The following is a 15,736-nucleotide window of genomic DNA, read 5'->3' as shown; positions in this document are numbered from 1 at the left end:
ATTATCACCAAAAAGATCTATCTTCATCTCATCAGACCAGAGAATCTTATTTCTCATAGTCTGGGAGTCATTCATGTGTTTTTGAGCAAACTCTATGCGGACTTTCTTATGTCTTGCACTGAGTAGAGGCTTCCGTCGGGCCACTCTGCCATAAAGGCCCGACTGGTGGAGCGCTGCGGTGACAGTTGACTTTGTGGAACTTTCTCCCATCTCCCTACTACATCTCTGGAGCTAAGCCACAGTGATCTTGGGGTTCTTCTTTACCTCTCTCACCAAGGCTCTTCTCCCACGATTGCTCAGTTTGGCTGCACGGCCAGGTCTAGGAAGACTTCTGGTGGTCCCAAACTTCTTCCATTTAAGGATTATGGAGGCCACTGTGCTCTTAGGAACCTTGAGTAAGGCAGAAATTCTTTTGTAACCTTGGCTAGATCTGTGTCTTTCCACAATTCTGTCTCTGAGCTCCTTCGGCAGTTCCTTTGAGCTCATGATTCTCATTTGGTCTGACATGCACTGTGAGCTGTGAGGTCTTATATAGACAGGTGTGTGCCTTTCCAAATCAAGACCTATCAGTTTAATTAAGCGCAGCTGGACTCCAATGAAGGAGTAGAACCATCTCAAGGAGGATCACAAGGAAATGGACAGCATGTGACTTAAATATGAGTGTCTGAGCAAATGGTCTGAATACTTATGATTATGTGATATTTCAGTTTTTCTTTTTTTGTAAATTTGCAAAAATTTCTACATTTCTGTTTTTTTCAGTCAAGATGGGGTGCAGAGTGTACTTTAACCCCTTAAGCCCCGCGGGTGGTTTGCACGTTAATGACCGGGCCAATTTTTACAATTCTGACCACTGTCACTTTATGAGGTAATTACTCTGGAACGCTTCAACGGATCCCCCTGATTCTGAGATTTTTTTTTCGTGACATATTGTACTTCATGATTGTGGAAAAATTTCTTCGATATCACTTGCGTTTATTTGTGAAAAAAACGGAAATTTGGCAAAAATTTTGAAAATTTTGCGATTTTCAAAATTTGAATTTTTAAGCCCTGAAATCAGAGCGATATGTCACACAAAAGAGTTAATAAATAACATTTCCCACATGTCTACTTTACATCAGCACAATTTTGGAACCAAAATTTTTTTTTGTTAGGGAGCTATAAGGGTTAAAAGTTGACCAGCGATTTCTCATTTTTCCAACAAAATTTATAAAACCATTTTTTTAGGGACCACATCACATTTGAAGTCACTTTGAGAGGTCTTTATGACAGAAAATACCCAAAAGTGACACCATTCTAAAAACTGCACCCCTCAAGGTGCTCAAAACCACATTCAAGAACTTTATTAACCCTTCAGGTGCTTCACAGGAATTTTTTGAATGTGGAAGAAAAAAATGAACATTTAACTTTTTTCACAAAAATGTTACTTTAGACCCAAATTTTTTTATTTTCACAGGGGTAACAAGAAAAAATGGACCCCAAAATTTGTTGTGCAATTTCCCCTGGGCACGCAGATACCCAATATTTGGGGAAGAAACACTGTTTGGGCGCACAGCAGGGCTCGGAAGGGAAGGAGCGCCATTTGACTTTTTGATTGTAAAATTTGCTTGAATAATTAGCGGACACCATGTTCTGTTTGGAGAGCCCCTGTGTGCCCAAACTTTGGAGCTCCCCCACAAGTGACCCCATTTTGGAAACTAGACCCCCCAAGGCACCTTTCTAGATGCATAGTGAGCACTTGGGCACACAGGGACTCTCTAAATGCAACATGGTATCCGCTAACAAATTGAATGGAAAATCGGCTCAAATTGTTAGCGGACACCACATTGCGTTTGGAGAACCCCTCTGTGCCCAAACTTTGGAGCTCCCCCACAAGTGACCCCATTTTGGAAACTAGACCCCCCAAGGCACCTTTCTAGATGCATAGTGAGCACTTGGAACCCCCAGGTGCTTCACAAATTGATTCGTAAAAATGAAAAAGTGAAAAAAAAAACACTTTTTCATTTTTACGAATCAATTTGTGAAGCACCTAGGGGTTCCAAGTGCTCACTATGCATCTAGATAGGTGCCTTGGGGGGTCTAGTTTCCAAAATGGGGTCACTTGTGCGGGAGCTCCAATGTTTGGGCACACAGGGACTCTCTAAATGCAACATGGTATCCGCTAACAAATTGAATGGAAAATCGGCTCAAATTGTTAGCGGACACCACATTGCGTTTGGAGAACCCCTCTGTGCCCAAACTTTGGAGCTCCCCCACAAGTGACCCCATTTTGGAAACTAGACCCCCCAAGGCACCTTTCTAGATGCATAGTGAGCACTTGGAACCCCCAGGTGCTTCACAAATTGATTCGTAAAAATGAAAATGTGAAAAAAAAAACACTTTTTCATTTTTACGAATCAATTTGTGAAGCACCTAGGGGTTCCAAGTGCTCACTATGCATCTAGATAGGTGCCTTGGGGGGTCTAGTTTCCAAAATGGGGTCACTTGTGGGGGAGCTCCAATGTTTGGGCACACAGGGACTCTCTAAATGCAACATGGTATCCGCTAACAAATTGAATGGAAAATCGGCTCAAATTGTTAGCGGACACCACATTGCGTTTGGAGAGCCCCTCTGTGCCCAAACTTTGGAGCTCCCCCACAAGTGACCCCATTTTGGAAACTAGACCCCCCAAGGCACCTTTCTAGGTGCATAGTGAGCACTTGGAACCCCCAGGTGCTTCACAAATTGATTCGTAAAAATGAAAAAGTGAAAAAAAAACACTTTTTCATTTTTACGAATCAATTTGTGAAGCACCTAGGGGTTCCAAGTGCTCACTATGCATCTAAATAGGTGCCTTGGGGGGTCTAGTTTCCAAAATGGGGTCACTTGTGGGGGAGCTCCAATGTTTGGGCACACAGGGACTCTCTAAATGCAACATGGTATCCGCTAACAAATTGAATGGAAAATCGGCTCAAATTGTTAGCGGACACCACATTGCGTTTGGAGAGCACCTCTGTGCCCAAACTTTGGAGCTCCCCCACAAGTGACCCAATTTTGGAAACTAGACCCCCCAAGGCACCTTTCTAGATGCATAGTGAGCACTTGGAACCCCCAGGTGCTTCACAAATTGATTCGTAATAATGAAAAAGTGAAAAAAAAAAAACTTTTTCATTTTTATGAATCAATTTGTGAAGCACCTGGGGTTCCAAGTGCTCACTATGCATCTAGATAGGTGCCTTGGGGGGTCTAGTTTCCAAAATGGGGTCACTTGTGGGGGAGCTCCAATGTTTGGGCACACAGGGACTCTCCAAATGCAACATGATATCCGCTAACAATTTGAGCCGACAATTTGTTAGCGGATATCATGTTGCATTTGGAGAGTCCCTGTGTGCCCAAACATTGGAGCTCCCCCACAAGTGACCCCATTTTGGAAACTAGACCCCCCAAGGCACCTATCTAGATGCATAGTGAGCACTTGGAACCCCAGGTGCTTCACAAATTGATTCATAAAAATGAAAAAGTGTTTTTTTTTTCACTTTTTCATTTTTACGAATCAATTTGTGAAGCACCTGGGGGTTCCAAGTGCTTACTATGCATCTAGATAGGTGCCTTGGGGGGTCTAGTTTCCAAAATGGGGTCACTTGTGGGGGAGCTCCAATGTTTGGGCACACAGGGGCTCTCCAAACGCAGCATGGCGTCCGCTAACAATTTGAGCCGATTTTCCATTCAATTTGTTAGCGGACACCATGTCGCGTTTGGAGAGCCCGTGATGTGCCTAAACAGTGGAGCTCCCCCACAAGTGTCCCCATTTTGGAAACTATACCCCTCAAGGATTTTATTAAGGTGTATAGTGAACATTTTGAACCCAGAGGTACGGCACAGAATTTGTTTACATTAGGTCATCATATTGAATAAGTTGTCATTATTCTTGAGCGCAAGTGCTCGCTACTTGAGTTTGCATCGGGTACTCAGGTATGCACCATGTACAGCGTGTGCTTGAGTGACATGCTCGAGTCCCTGCTCCGCATGTTTCACGGTTATTAGGCACCCAAAAAAAAACATGCGGGGATCGCTCGTGCATGGCAGGCAATCCCCGTAAAGTTTTTTGGCCGCGAAGCATATGGGGCAGAGACTACAGCATGTCACTCAAATACCCACGATACTCAATGCATACCAGAGCACCCGATGCAAACTCAAGTAGCGAGCACTTGCTCTCAACACTAGTCACCATATCGTCATCTTTTTTTCTTACTTTTGAAAAAAATCCCAACCCCAGCCCTAGCCCTAGCACAACCCTAGCCCTAGCACAACCCTAGCCCCAGCACAACCCTAGCCCCAGCACAACCCTAGCCCCAGCACAACCCTAGCCCCAAACCCAGCCCTAACCCTAGCCCAATCCTAACCCAAGAGTTTATTTTTGACGCCGTTCCTTGTGCGGTATAAGTGATTAGACAACTTTATTCTTCGGGTCGGTGTGATTACAGCAATGCCAGAATCATATGGGGTTTTTATGACTGACAGCTGTCACACACTAAAAGACGCATTTTTTGTAAAATCTAGTTTTTGCATCGCCATATTTTGAGAGCTATAATTTTTCCAGATTTTGGCAGACAGTCATGTGACGGCTCGTTTTTTGCGGGATGACTTGACGTTGTTATTGGTGCCATTTTCAGGCACGTGACATTTTTTGATCGCTTTCTATTCCGATTTTTGGGAGGCAGAATAAACAAAAACCAACAATTCAGGAATTGTTTTTTTTTTTTTTTTTTTTTTATTCTGTTCCGCGTGTGGTAAAATTGATGAGGTAGCTTTATTCTTCGGGTCAGTACGTTTACAGCGGTACCACATTTGTATAATTTTTCTATGTTTTGGCGCTTATACACAATAAAAGCTATTTTATAGAAAAAAATATTTTTTAGCATCGCTTTATTCTGAGAGCTGAAACTTTTTTATTTTTCGGCTGATGGAGCTGTATGGCGGCTGTTTTTTTGTGGGACGAGATGATGTTTTCAGCGGTATCATTTTTATTTATATGCGTCTTTTTGATCGCGTGTTATTCCACTTTTTGTTTGGCGGTATGGTGATAAAGCATTGTTTTTTGCTGCTTTTTTTTTTTTTTTTACCGTGTTCACTGAAGGGGTTAACTAGTGGGACAGTTTTATAGGTCAGGCTGTTCCGGACGCGGCGATACCAAATATGTGTACTTTTATTGTTTTTTTTTTATTTTTTTTATAATAATATTTATTGATGGGTACATTATATTTTTATTTTTGGTGTATTATTTTTTTTATTTTTTTATAATATTTTTGCACATTTTTTTTTTTTTTTTCCACTTTCAGACAGTTTGTACACCTTATTACTTTGTCCCACTCTGGGACTTTCACTTTTTTTTTTCTGATCGCCTGCATGGCATAGGAATGGAGCACCATCCCTATGCCATGCAGGCTGTCAGAAGTGCACAGTGTTAAGATTGCTTGGAGATGCACTGCGCATGTCCAAGCAATCTTCCTGCTCTCTGGTGACCCGGATGTTGTCATGACGACATCGGGTCGTCATGGCAACACCCGGGAAGCCGCTGCAGTCTGCGCTGGAAGCCGGAAGAGGAGGTGAGTATCGGCGATCACCTCCCCTTGCCCCCGCAATGCCGCGATCGACTTCGATCGACTTCGATCGCAGCATAGCGGGGGTTAATGTGCTGGGAGCGGTGCAGGACCGCTCCCTGCACATAGTACCGGGTGTCAGCTGTGACAATCAGCTGACACCCGGCGGCGATCGCGCCCGCACAGCCTGTGTGCGCGCGCGATCGCCATGACGTACTAATACGGGTCTGGCTCTTAAGTCCCAGGGCACAGACGCGTATTAGTACGTCAAATGTTATTAAGGGGTTAATGAGAAAAAAAAAACTTTTTAATGGCTCAAATGAAACAAAGAGTGAAAAATTTAAGGGGTCTGAATACTTTCCGTACCCACTGTATATATATATATACACACAGTATAAATACATATAAAATCTCTTTTTCATCTCCATTTTGTTCTTACACCAGAGAAACTCCCTAAGTGCAGGCATAATGTGTCCATAGGACTTTATTAGTCTGATTAAGGTAGTATAGTATCAGAATACTCCAAATAGAAAGTTGTAAAATAGCAAAGTTCACTATGCTATACTACCGAAGACAGTAAATATTGTTACGTGATATATAATGTGAAATGCACTGCTCAAAAAAATAAAGGGAACACTCAAATAACACATCCTAGATCTGAATGAATGAAATATTCTCATTGAATACTTTGTTCTGTACAAAGTTGAATGTGCTGACAACAAAATCACACAAAGATCATCAATGGAAATCAAATTTATTAACCAATGGAGGCCTGGATTTGGAGTCACCCCCAAAATTAAAGTGGAAAAACACACTGCAGGCTGATCCAACTTTGATGTAATGTCCTTAAAACAAGTCAAAGTGAGGCTCAGTATTGTGTGTGGCCTCCACGTGCCTGTATGACCTCCCTACAACGCCTGGGCATGCTCCTGATGAGGTTGCGATGGTCTCCTGTGGGATCTCCTCCCAGACCTAGACTAAAGCATCCGCCAACTCCTGGACAGTCTGTGGTAAAACGTGACGTTGGTGGATGGAGCGAGACATGATGTCCCAGATGTGCTCAATTGGATTGAGGTCTGGGGAACGGGCGGGCCAGTCCATAGTTTCAATGCCTTCATCTTGCAGGAACAGCTGACACACTTCAGCCACATGAGGTCTGGCATTGTCCTGCATTAGGAGGAACCCAGGGCCAACCGCACCAGCATATGGTCTCACAAGGGGTCTGAGGATCTTATCTCGGTACCTAATGGCAGTCAGGCTACCTCTGGCGAGCACATGGAGGGCTGTGCGGCCCTCCAAAGAAATGCCACCCCACACCATTACTGACCCACTGCCAAACCGGTAATGCTGAAGGATGTTGCAGGCAGCAGATTGCTCTCCACGGCGTCTCCAGACTCTGTCACATCTGTCACATGTGCTCAGTGTGAACCTGCTTTCATCTGTGAAGAGCACAGAGCGCCAGTGGCGACTTTGCCAATCCTGGTGTTCTGTGGCAAATGCCAAGCGTCCTGCATGGTGTTGGGCTGTGAGCACAACCCCCATCTGTGGACGTCAGGCCCTCATACCACCCTCATGGAGTCGGTTTCTAACTGCTTGTGCAGACACATGCACATTTGTGGCCTGTTGGAGGTCATTTTGCAGGGCTCTGGCAGTGCTCCTCCTGTTCCTCCTTGCACAAAGGCGGAGGTAGCGGTCCTGCTGCTGGGTTGTTGCCCTCCTACGGCCCCCTTCAAGTCTCCTGGTGTACTGGCCTGTTTCATGGTAGCTCCTCCAGCCTCTGAACACTACGCTGACAGACACAGCAAACCTTCTTGCCACAGCTTGCATTGATGTGCCATCCTGGATGAGCTGCACTACCTGAGCAACTTCTGTGGGTTGTAGAGTCCATCTCATGCTGCCACGAGTGTGAAAGCACAAACAACATTCAAAAGTGACCAAAACATCAGCCAGAAAGTATTGGTACTGAGATGTGATCTGTGATCCCCACCTGCAGAACCACTCCTTTATTGAGGGTGTCTTGATAATTGCCAATAATTTCCATCTATTGTCTACTCCATTTGCACAACAGCATGTGAAATTGATTGTCAATCAGTGTTGCTTCCTAAGTGGACAGTTTAATTTCACAGAAGTTTGATTTACTTGGGAGTTATATTCTGTTGTTTAAGTGTTCCCTTTATTTTTTTGAGCAGTGTATTTTAAACCCGTTCACCACCTTGGGATTTTCTGTTATTGCACTTTCGTTTTTTGCTCTCCTTTTTCCCAAACCCATAACTTTTTTATTTTTTTCTGTCAATATGGCCACATGAGGGCTTATTTTTTGCAGTATGAGTTGTACTTTTGAACAACACCATTGATGTTACCATATCGTGTACTGGAAAACGGGAAAAAAAAAATTCAAGTTGCGGTGAAATTGCAAAAAAAAGTGAAACTCCACAATTGTTTTTTGGCTTTTTTTTCTACTATGTTTACTAAATGCTAAAACAGACCTGTCATTATGATTTTCCAGGTCATTTTGAGTTTGAAGATACCAAATATGTATAGGTTCTTTTTTACTTAAGTGGTGAAAAAAAATTCCATAATTTGTAAAAAGGAAAGAAAATGGTGCCATTTTCCGAGACCCGTAGTGTCTCCATTTTTCGTGATCTGGGGCCGGGTGAGGGCTTATGTTTTGCGCACCGAGCTGACATTTTTATTGATACCATTTTGAGCTAGATACGATGTTTTGATCGCATTTGCATTATTGCAATTTATTATAATGTTCTGTCGACCAATAAAATTCTGGAATATTGATTTTTTTCTCGTTACGCCATTTACCGATCAGTAAATTCTTTTTATATTTTGATAGGTCAGGAGTTTCTAAATGCAACAACACCAAATATGTGTATTTTGGATTTTTTTTCATTGTTTTATTTTGAATGGGGGAAAAAGGGGTAATTTGAACTTTTATATATATATATATATTTTTATATTTGTTAAAACTTTTTTTTACTTGCTACAATAGTCTCCTTAATAGACTTGAAGCTGCGATCGTCTGATCGCTTGTGCTACACATAGCAGGGCTAGCAGAAATTATCATCTGGTATGCACTCATAGCAGATCAGCAATGACAAGCATGGGGGTCTCCTGCAGACCCCTGGTTGTCATGCCAACCCATCGGCGCCCCGCAATCTTGTGACAGGGATGCCGATGGACGGAATTAGTGACATGCTTGCTGCATATGCATGTTAAATGCCAGTGTCAGAGATTGACAGCGGCATTTAACACATTAACAGCTGCGGGTGGATCACAATTCCACCCTCGGCTGTTAGGGGCATATGACAGCTGATCAGATCAGCTGTCATGTGCCTGAAAAGATGCGGGCTCAATGCCAGAACCTGCATCAAAGGGAGGGAGGCGACCTATGACGTATAGGTATGTCATAGGTCGGAAAGGGATTAAACATGGCAACCTAAAGGTGATGGATGTTACTCTATTGCATTGACCACAGGCGTCCATTAAATGCATAACTCATGTGCTTTTTAACAGCTGTCCGTGATAACTGGATGGCATTGTAGCCAGAATGATGGATTCTTAAGGCCACGTTCACACATTCAGTGTTTGGTGAGTTTTTTACATCAGTATTTGTAAGCCAAAACCAGGAGTGGGTGATAAATACAGAAGTGGTGACGTGTTTCTATTATAATTTTCCTCTGATTGTTCCACTTCTGGTTTTGGTTTTAAAATACTGATGTAAAATACTGATCAAATACTGAATGTGTGAACAGTGAATAACAGTGGGATCTGTCAACTATAAGCTAAAATGTGATTTATTGAGCATGTCATAAAGCTCAGGTCATAATCATTAAATGAATGCTGTTACAGCCCATGGGAGATAGGTGCGACTTTTAACCTTTAATTAAAGTATACATTAGCAGCTTTTACCAGTGTATACAATCAACAGACACAAAGAAAAGTAATGTGAACAGGGCCTAAGACACATTGTGTGTCCTTAAAGTCATGGACAGACAATGGAAAAAGATCTATAATAAAAATAAATAAATCAATAAATAGAAAAAAAGATTAGAAAAATATGTTTCAGTATTGGATTTTAATTACCAGAAAAAAAACATATGTGATACATTCAATTTAATGTAGATTAATATACAGTATCTGCCTAGTGTGATGTGTTAATAAAATTTTGTTCTGTTTTCTTGATCTGTCAGATCATACTGCCCTGGATAATAAACGCCCCAGCATTGAAATATTGGCATCTTGTAAGAATTGGACTCAGGCAACTTTATACTGCTTAGTGTCTCATTACCGGCCACATTATATTTCCGTTGCCTGGTTCAAAAACGGAAAACTTCTTACAGACAGCGGTAAGGATTTCGCTGCCATGCTGAACAAAAAAGATAACACGTTCTTTGGAACGAGTGAAATAAGTGTAAATTGGAATGAAAGTGACATCTACACATGTAAAGCAACCCATCAAGGTCAAGAGACTCTGCAGAATGTCACTAAGTGTTCAGGTAAGGGGAATAAAAAACAATATCTCATAAACTAGGGCTTCTTAAAGAGGACCTATAAGTTCTGAGAAAAATGCAAAAAGTGACGATAGATGAAAGCCTAAGACTTTTCTCAAATATATGTCAGGGACAAATCGGTTGCTCTGTATGTACAATGTCTATTGACAGTGATCTGCTTATCACAGGAGGGGGCGGTGTTAGACTAGCAGTCACGTGTACATCAGACCTGGCAGTGATAATGTCCTAGTGATATAACCTTCATTGTAAGTAAACAACAGCACCCAGCCTGAGAAGTGACATATCTTCGAAATACCTCATGCTGTCCCCAGATTGCATAGCAAAAACCTGCTGACAGATTCCCTTGTAAGGTGTGGAATTGTCCTTCAATCACATCTTAAGTCAGTCAGAAGAAGAAAATTCCACTCCTATATAATGCTCATGTCACTCATTATGTAATTTTGAGTAATGCTTAACCCCTTAATGGTTCAAACAATTTCAGCTTTAACATTATTTTTAATTTTCCACCTATATAGCCATATCATTGCTTGTTTTTTCACTGGACAAGTTGTAGTTGTGAATGGCACATATATGTGTGTGTATGTACTTTTTCTTTTTTGAAAAAAAAAGTACATTTTCAAAACATTAATATGGTAATACAAAATATGCTTTTTTTCACATAGAGAAAAGACAAGTGATTTAACTTTTATATTTTTATCTTCTTTTTACATATTTTTAGTACACCTAAGCAACTTGAACCTTCAATTATTTGATCACTTGTACTATATATGAACAGAAGCCCGCACTGTTTCAAACCATTTAAATGCCTTTCTCAGACACTTACAGCTCCATCTAACAAATTTAAGGGTAGTGATTCGAGCAACCTCCGGTCACTGCTTAGAGGCAGGTGCCACCTATGTAGCACAGCTGGCTCTTCCCATGTATACAGCAAGGTTACTTTATCTCTTGAGTCCATACTCGGACACCTGACCTGTTATGTATATATACAGTGGTGTGGAAAAGTGTTTGCCCCCTTCCTGATTTCTTATTCTTTTGCATGTTTGTCACACTTAAATGTTTCAGATCTCAAAACAAATTTAAATATTAGACAAAGATAACACAAGTAAACACAAAATGCAGTTTTTAAATGATGGTCTTTATTATTAAGGGAAAAAGAAATCCAAACCTACAGGGCCCTGTGTGAAAAAGTGATTGCCCCCCTCCCCTTAAAACATAAATTAACTTTGGTTTATCACATTTTTGGGAAGCTGAGTTCAATTCCGGTGCATTCATTTTCACTGCGTGCACCAATTGTTTGTACACAGGACACAGAGCCCATAGCTCTAAAATATAGACGCAGAGGATGCATGAGACCGTAAATCACCATGTTAGGGATAATATATCAGGAAAGGGGGATCATCATTGAACACTATTGAGCAAAACTGCAACCACACTGATCATTTATTCAAATACTTAAATAGTGAAAGTATGTAATGAATAAATAGTTAATGATTGGAGAACAAGTATGGATGATTCTTCCCTATAATCATTTTTTTTTTCATTTTTATAGCTTGTAAAAACATCATTGAGGAGCCTGTTGTAGAACTGAAGTTACCTTCCAATGAAGATTTACAAAGTGGCAATGCTAAAATAATATGTTTGATTCGGGCTAGCAATCTGGACAATCGCCAAGTGTCTTTAAAATTAAATAATGAAATGAAAACACCACAAATAATACCTGCCAAAAATGCATATACTGCAACGTATATGGTACCCCAGAATGAACTAAAAGGAATAAAAAACGTGACCTGTGCAGTGACTCGGACATGCTCCCCTATACCGGTAGAGATATCTAAAGGAGTTGGTAAGTGTAAAGGAAAGTAAGCATATTCTGCTTCAAGTCGGGTAAGGGTGGGAAAGGGGACAAAGCTGCTGCTATTGGGGAAGGTATGGGAAGGGGTAAGGCTGCTACCAATGGGAGAGGGGAGGAAAACAGGTGAATGCTGATGCCAGTGGGGGAGGGGTGGGAAAGGAGCCAATGTTGATGTAAACTTGTCTCAACATTACCACTCTATTTCTAAGCCACCACACTTATTTTCCCCAGTTTATGTGGCTCAGTATAAATGGTTTGGGAAAATCAAGTGACATAGCACCCAGCAACTCACTCTGATCCTGTCGAAAACTTACCTTTTCATAGAAGCTATTCAGATTAGTGTAGGCAGCATCGTTCCCTCATAAACCAATGATGATGTTATTTTCAGTGAAACATGATTATTTCCATTGAGATACTCCTGTTACACACAGTGAAGCTTAAACTTACAGCCATTTAGTTTCCTAGCACACTTTTCGACAACCTTTTACATATTGGCAGCACATTTACTATGCAGCAGTTATGCCGAACAAACCCCATCATTATAGAATCCATAAGGCTAAGTGCCCACGAAGCAGAAATGCTCCAGATTTTTTCTGCATCTCCCTGGCAGGAAAAACGCATGCGGATTTTCCTGCCAGGTAGAACCGTTTGACAAGCGTCTTTGCATGTATTTCCCCATGCGTGTTATCAAGCGCTTTTCCAAGCGATTTTAGCATCACTTGGAAAAGTGCTTGACAACTTGTTCACACTATATAAATCCATGCAACCGACATGGATTTATATAGTGTGACCAAGTTAATAGTTAAAAAAAGAATAAAAATGGTAAAAAAAAATATATATATATATATATATATATATATATATATATATATGTATATATATATATATATATATATATATATTCTCACCTTCCGATGGCCCCCGGTCACCTTCTCCGGTGCGTCCGGTGTCTTGGGCGGCTCGCGGTGGTGTAAAAGGACTTTCCATGACGTCATTTAGTCATGTGACAGGTCACGTGACTGCCGACGTCGACTAAATGACGTCATGAAAGGTCCTTTTACACCACCGTGAGCCGCCCAAGACACCAGACGCACCGTACAGGAGACCGGGGGCCATCAGAAGGTGAGTATAAAGTTTTTTTTTATTTTAATTCTTTTTTAACTCCAGACCCGGGTACCATCCGCGTATTGAATCGCTTAATATCCGCATGTGTACATGTACTCATGCGGATATTATGCAATTCAGTGCAAGTCAATGGTGGCAATTACGCCACGTTTCCACAAAATTAATGGACATGCTGTGGATTTTTCCGCAATGATAATCCACAGCGGAAATTTCCACAGCATCTGCACAGCACATGCGGATTATCATTGGGGAACATGGGAGACCTTCTACCAAGCGTTTTTTAAGCATTTCCGCGGTGGAATTGCCGCTGCAGAAGCGCTTAAAAAACGCATAGTGGGCACACAGTCTAAATCTCTGAAAATATCAGCAAATCTGTCAATGTACTTAATTAATTTACAATATGAAGATCTATACCAATTGTCCGTAGTGATTTATCTCTTGTAATGATGATCGAGCTAAACTAAAATGCTCAAGTGCTCAGTGCTCGAATCGAGCAGGTCGGACGCTCGGACAGGCTCGACTCAAGTACTGAGAATAATGGAAGTCAATGGGAAACTCAAGCATTTCTCCTGAAGACCCTAGCAAGAGGGCTGGGGAGGAAGGAAAATCACTGAAATGGATGAAAACAGTGCAAAAATGGAATGGGAACAGCAATGTTGTCAGAGTATTACACCACTTTTACGGACTCACAATAAAACATACAAAACCGAAGAAAAAATGGATTTTACAGGAAAAAATGATAGGAAACATTCTTTCCTGCATAATGACTTGCATGAAAAGCAACACTAAAAAGAGAAGAAAAAAAAGCCGCCTCCTCCACCCCTTAATAGCCAGGCCATCTCTCACCATATTTCCCGGTCACTTATGACTACAGTAGATGACATAATAGAGGGGGAAATAAAACTACACCCACAGGTAGTCACCGGTAAATGTAATTTTAACATTTTACTACCTTATCCGGGCATGTAGTGTATGTGACATGGTCAGACACATTCTGTTGAGCGAGACTCAGTGGCTCTGATGAGCGTTGACGTCCCTACCCAGCACCTGTATGAGTAGCGGTCACTTTACTGCCATTTACAGACGCCGGAGCGGGATGCGAGGAACGTGGACTACGGCAGAAATTTGTGCCAACATTTTTACAAATAAATTGGTGAATGAGGGAGGTGTGTAGTGTTTTTTATTTCTCTCTTTTTTTGTATTTCAGGTTTCCATTTTGGGACTATGCTTGATTCCTCGGATTACTTCGGACCTGTTTGTTTTTGTTTTTTTTCAAATAAATTAGTGAATGAGAGATAGTGGGGGGAGTCTTTATTCAAATAAAGTGTTTCTTTTTGTGTGTGTGTGTGTTTTTATTTTTTACTACTGGGTTAGAAATGGGGGTGCCTGATATACACTTCTCCATTACTAACCCAAGGGCAAATCACAGCTGTCATCAAGCCCAAATACCATTACCCCGATTGCCACTGTACCAGGGCAATCGGGAAGAGCAGGGCAAAGCACCAATTTGCATCTAGTGGGATGCGCCAATTCTGGGGTGATTGGTGGCTGGTATTTTTAGGCTGTGAAGGGCACAATATCTATGGATCTTCCCAGCCTGATAACATGAGCCCCAGCTGTCTGCTTTACCTGTGCTGGTTATCAAAAATAGGGGGTTCCCACATAATTTTTTTGAATTATTTATTTATTAGCTTAATACAAGTACATTCAAATACACATGCAAGGCACTAATTATATCTGTTACGAATATCTATCTACTGCTATCTATCTCTATCTTTGCACATCTAACCCCTAAGCATCTGTTATTTCTATTCTGCATTCTATTCTGGTATGTGCCACACGGACAGGCACACGGATGTCACACTTTGTCTTCTGTGTATACGTGTGTGGGATATATTGACACCCGTGCTTCCATAAAAAAAATGGACATGTCCTCGTGTGGGTCACTCGGTCCGCGTGAACACATGAACATGTGCGCAGCCCCATTTATTTTTAATGGATGTACGTGTGTAAGTGTCTCCGGTACATGTGAATACTGTCACCACACGTACGGACACACTGACGTGTGAAGGGAAAGGATAGTATGTGTCCCTGAAAAAGACTTTTGTCTTAATGGTGCAGCAGCGGTATACAAGTACTGCAATAGCAATTAAACACTGCCTATATCCCTGCTCTAATCTAAGCTCTCCCTCCTAGATCAACTCTCGCTGTACTACTTCCAGAGTACAGTGTGCCGAGCATCACATCACCAGGTCTTATATAAGACCCGATGACGTGTTGTGGCCAATCACAGTAATGCCAGTAGCCAACAAGGCTAAGGCATTACCGTGTATGGCGGGCAATCCCTGCATGTTTATTGGCTAACAGTCGTGAAACATGTGGGATGGGGATTCGAGCAAGGTGCTCAACCACACGCGATACTCAATTGAGTAATGAGCGTACCTGAGCACACCAATGCTCGACTTAGTATTGAGCAGTGGCTAGAACGCTCGCTCATCACTAATCTCTTATAATCTTTTTTTGTCACGTGTTTCTACACTTCTTCCTGGGTTCAACAGGTGACATGAACCCCTACTAGTGCATCCAGTGTCATCTATACTTGAAAGATGAGGGCTCAGGAACTGAGCATCATACCCAGCAGATGATGGCTGTGTTATGT

At 41.7% G+C, this 15,736-nt stretch overlaps 1 protein-coding gene across 3 annotated transcripts in view; it reads left to right on the top strand.

Annotated features, from left to right (window-relative positions):
- The window catches only part of LOC141255734 (uncharacterized), a 971,797-nt gene that overhangs the window by 890,244 nt on the left and 65,817 nt on the right, over nucleotides 1-15,736 (top strand). For all 3 annotated transcript variants that reach the window (XM_073671120.1, XM_073671121.1, XM_073671119.1), the window contains 2 exons: nucleotides 9,780-10,085; nucleotides 11,650-11,943. In XM_073671120.1, the coding sequence (XP_073527221.1) occupies nucleotides 9,780-10,085; nucleotides 11,650-11,943 (600 nt within the window). The remainder of the gene's footprint in view (nucleotides 1-9,779; nucleotides 10,086-11,649; nucleotides 11,944-15,736) is intronic.

Source organism: Phyllobates terribilis, unplaced genomic scaffold (genome assembly GCF_046119375.1).
Source record: "Phyllobates terribilis strain yellow unplaced genomic scaffold, ASM4611937v1 Scaffold_1__5_contigs__length_1240528914, whole genome shotgun sequence".
NCBI lineage: Eukaryota > Metazoa > Chordata > Amphibia > Anura > Dendrobatidae > Phyllobates > Phyllobates terribilis.
This window is presented reverse-complemented; position numbering and strand designations above follow the sequence as displayed.